General features: G+C 33.6%; 1 protein-coding gene across 1 annotated transcript in view; it reads left to right on the top strand.

Moving 5' to 3' along the window:
* LOC125034678 overlaps positions 1-3,727 on the top strand; it is a gene marked incomplete at its 5' end in the record, with an annotated part of 63,810 nt that extends 60,083 nt beyond the window's left edge. The window contains 2 exons of the mRNA XM_047626578.1: positions 2,100-2,206; positions 3,297-3,727. Coding sequence (XP_047482534.1) covers positions 2,100-2,206; positions 3,297-3,440 — 251 coding nt within the window. The remainder of the gene's footprint in view (positions 1-2,099; positions 2,207-3,296) is intronic.
* Positions 3,728-5,000: the final 1,273 nt, after the last annotated feature.

Raw genomic sequence — 5,000 nt, 5'->3', positions numbered from 1 at the left:
TTCTCGTTTTCTTTCTGTCTGTGTGTCAGACTCAGACTGTATGTCAGACTCTCTCTCTCTCTCTCTCTCTCTCTCTCTCTCTCTCTCTCTCTCTCTCTCTCTCTCTCTCTCTCTCTCTCTCTCTCTCTCTCTCTCTCAGTTCTTATTATCTCTTCTTTGTACGCCTGTCTTCTATCCTTCCAAACTGATTTTTCATTATACTACACTTTCTATGATGATATCAATCAATACACTTTTACAACTGACAAACATCAAAGCAAGAAATCACATCAGATAAGCGAGAAAACACCAGAGGATCAAGGAGGATTGTGTTTTACAAATCATGCCTAATGGATGGTGTCATTAACGGTAATTAATCAATATCGGACCAAGCCATTAACGGATAAGATAAAATTTCAGGGTCATAAATCTCTCGTCTATTGTAAATCCTTTTACGACGACGAAAGGCACCAAGATGTTGCAAAAGTCAGGGAAGAGTGCCGTTCTTTCACGAAAAGTGGAGCTTATTACATCCTGAGTGCATCTGAAATGAGGTTTATATGCAATGGAGCGTGTTAGGATCATCCGTTTAGGAAATGTATGTTGGGGGAATATGTGAGTTGCATGTGCACTAGCAAAAAAAAAAAAAAAGAAAAAAAAGATAATAATTAAAAAAAAAACAATAATAATGATAGGAATAATGGTAAAGAAAGAAAGAATGGTAAAACAAAAGGAAAGAATGATGTGATTAAATTTGGAAAATGTGTTTGTGAGAAAATGTGTTTTTAATTTGAATACATTTTGTCTTCTTAATGTCAAGGTGTTGCTGAAGTCTAAGGGAAAATTAATCCGCATGTCGACACTTTTCTAAAGCTTTATCGTTATGTTTTGTAAAAGAAAAAAAAAAAAAAGAAGAAAAAAATAGATTAAGTAAATCATCCTTCAAAATAAACAGTAAATACAAAATAAAGTGTTAACTTTGGTTTAAAGTGTTACTCTTTTGTTTAAATGAAAAAAAACCTTCTTTCTCGTCTATTACCATATTTTGGGTCATTGTTTTTGACTGTTATTCTATTCATATATATCAACTTTTGAAAACGTGTGTTCGCTTGCATTCTCTCCCCATCCCTTATTCGCCCCCTCTCTCCTTCAACGCTGTGCCCCTTACGTTATCGCATTTTATCTTCGTCTTCCTCGTCGCCTCTCATCGCCTTTCTACACCACTCTAGTCTTCTTTACCGATTTTTCTTTTTCTTTTTCACTGCCCATGTAATTCCTTTTATTCTTTCAGTTCTGAGTTTATTCATTCGGTTGCTCCTCACATCCACACGAAGTCATTCTCATCTCCGCATTAGCCCCGTTTGGCAGGAAGGCATGTGCAGTGCGTTAATTAAGCTTTCAGCGATATGAAGTAAATATCAATCAGACTCACATATAATCTGCATGTTCAGTATTTAACAACTAGAGGCTAAGGCTGAGCGGGGAAGTCACTGCGAATATGAATTAAATATGTATGAAAAAATAAAGTTGATTGTTACATAACTGCAGACTGAGATTACACTTTGGTTCGGTAGTTGATGAGGTAATTTGAGCGAAAAAAATGGAAAACTTTCTTATTCGAAACAATCTGAAAACAAATTTAATTACGCCAGAGCGTGGATTAATTCCGTCATGCCGACTTCTAGATCTATTGTACAAATTCAGTTACTGTTAATTGCCGCTGTTTCTCTATCCATTTAAACAGATATGATATGAAGGAAATAACTACAAATCTAATTTACTTCTAAAACCCTCATCCTGGCTTGAGAGAATCACGCAGTTGTGTGTCGGAATAGAATCAAATATCTGTAATGAAACGAGACATATATCATTTCGAGGAATGTATATTTCATTATTTAAAAAAAATAATAATACGCTTGAAAGTATCTCTACATATTCAGAAAGGGCAAAGGACTATTCTGAGTACGTCTGTATTACCTTTGCCGATTTAAATTTCACCATTAATAATTGTCGTAAGAATTAAAACGAATACACGAATATCCTCGGTATGTCAGAAGGAATTCTCAAGTAATAAACTCAAGGAAACTCATATGTATTTCCCCCCCCCCTCCCCCCCGCAGGGATGACAACGTCTCAGATTCTGGAGGAGAACACGATGCTGACCAACGAACTCTACAGGCAGCTGAGGAAATACTCTTCACTACGCACTCTCATGAGGGAACTCAAGGTGACTTTTCCTTCATTGTCAGTCGTCACTCTCCATCGTCCGGTCTTCTTTTCTTCGTCTTTTTTTTCTTCACTTTTCATTCCTCGTGTCCCCGTCTGTGTGTTGCTCTTGGAAACGAAACAAAGGAGAGAAGAGTGAGGCAACATATGATTATGCTTCTCTGTCGCTCTTCCCTCTCTCCGTTTCTCCTTTACCCCAAACACTTTCTTTCTCTCTCTCTGTCCTGTCTATCTGCTCTCTCTCTCTCTGTTCTTGCTTTGTCTTTATCTTAGCATCAGTGTCTGTCTGTCTGACTGACTGACTGACTGTCTGTTTGGCTGTTTGTCTATCTGTCTGTCTGTCTGTGTCTCTGTCTGTCTGTCTGTCTGTCTGTCTGTCTGTCTGTCTGTCTCTCTTTCTCTCTCTCTCTGTCTCTATTTCTCTCTCTCTCCCTTTCTCCATCAATCCATCTAGCTTTCTACCTTTATATATTCATTTCTCTCGCTCTCTCCCTCCGTCTCTATCTCTCTCTGTAATCAGTAGATACCTCCCAGGTGTTTAATAGGAGGTAAATAAAAATACAATATAGGTCAGATACAAGTATATTAACGTATACTGTAATAGTATATATATAGAAATGCGTACACACAAAATATCAGAGTAGTCATGCAGATACAAACATAAAAACATACAGATGTGTTCAGGTGGAATTATAACGGGACTTAAACATCTTGAAAAGAACACATTCAGATACAAACTTATACGAATGCACTTGTCATTGCCAAACATATTCGTTTTTTTTTTTTTTTTTTTTTTTTTTTGTATCATGTTTCGATTTTTTTGTGCTTCAATAATTATTGAGCGCTTGTTTTCCCTTATCGTTTCAATGATTCCATTTCTTTATTAGAGGAGTAAGACTCTTTTCACCATTATTTATATTTGTTACTGTTATCATTAATATCATGTCATGAATACTATATGAAATACAACGATACATGATGTTACTTGCCCTGCTCTTCCATGCAACAAAAGATTAATCAAAAGGCAAATGAATAATAACACTATCATCACCATATTCAACCCCCTCTAAGTCCATCTCCCTCGCCTCCAGGATGACTACGTCGAGAGCAAAATGTACCCGATCATCCCCAGATACTTCATGTTAAAAGAGATGATTCACGACGTCATGCGGGACCCGGCTTTCGTGGAAATCTGCCACGAAGTCACCCAAGGACCCCCGCCACCTGCGACTTAGTAGGTTCTCCTCGAGCCAGCTGGGCACAAACGCCGAGGACTTGCTTTCTAGTCGCTCCTTTGTCTCGAGAAAGTTCGAGGGACGCTCACCTCGAAGGACGCCGCCGATTTACTGTTCCTCGTCGAGTACGTTTTCAAGGCAGTCATGACCAATTCCTCAGGCCGTTTTCTGTTGCAAATGATAGACTGATGCTATCGGTGTTAATCTTATTACTGTCGTTATCACTATCAGTAGTATTGTTATGATTATGATTATTTGTATAATTTTGCATTATTATTGTTTCTATTATTTTCATTATTATCACTGCTATCATTTTGGACTAAGTTTACTATTATTTTTATTATAATTATTACCCATCTTAATCTTACTACTGTTATTATTATTAATGATAATGATAATATTCCCATTATTTTTACTATTTTTATCATTATTACTACTATTATTGTTCTCATTATTATCTTTATCCTAATTATTGTCGTTATGATTAACATTATTATCAATATTACTGTAAACGTTATTTTTTATCTTTATGATTATTGTTATTATTATTATCATCATCAATTATTTTTATGGTAGCATTATCTATAATGACCGTCAATATTATAACAAATATTATAATTGTTATGATTATAATCATTATTATTATTCGTATCATAATAATAATTATTATTCTCATTATGTTTATTATTATAATTATTGCTGTGGCTATTACTATTATCATTATTATTGTCATTATTAGTGTTAATATAATTATCATTATTATTATTATTATTATTATTATTATTATTATTATTATTATTATCAATATGGTTATTATCATTATCATTATTGTTATTGTCATTATTATTATTGTTATTACCGTTATTATAATCAGTATCACCAATATTATTATTCTTTCTGTTATAATCATTGTTACCATTATTATTATTATCAATACTATTGATTAAACTATTATCACTGTCATTGTTATTGCCGCTTACTAATTCCATTTATATGTATGGTTTTCAACTTTTTTTTTTTTTTTTTAAGAATTTCCTGAAAGTCAAATCAACTCTAGATTAAGTTTTGTTCCATTCCACGTACAGTCTTTTATTTTTTATTATTTTTTTCCAGTGAGATCTGTTATGTAAGTAAAATGTGTGTAATGTTTAGTGAAAGTGTAGTTATGTTTTCTTCTGCTTTGTGAATATAGTATAATCAACGAGAAAAGACTGTTAAGAGTATAGTTTTAACTTTCCTCTCTATTGATATTACTGTCTGGATTATGTTATGGTACTACAGCGAATGTAAATCACCATAGCGTTAAGTGGTAAAGAAGTAAGAGATTTAGTGAATACATTCCATTAGCAATGTATAATCTCCATCTGCATAATGTGTTTAGTACAGTCTAGTACAAAAGTAAGTTCACAACATATTTCGATTTTTCATCGGATACTTCTTCCTGGAAACCACAAAAAAATGATGATAATAATCATAAGAGATAAAAAAGGAAATAAAAAAAACGATTCTGTCCTGTCAAAAAAAAAAAAAAATAAAAAATAAAAATAAAGATAATAATAA

This window comes from Penaeus chinensis, chromosome 18 (assembly GCF_019202785.1).
Source record: "Penaeus chinensis breed Huanghai No. 1 chromosome 18, ASM1920278v2, whole genome shotgun sequence".
Lineage (NCBI taxonomy): Eukaryota > Metazoa > Arthropoda > Malacostraca > Decapoda > Penaeidae > Penaeus > Penaeus chinensis.
The sequence above is the reverse complement of the archived record's forward strand: the minus strand, read 5'-3'. Positions and strand labels throughout refer to the sequence as shown.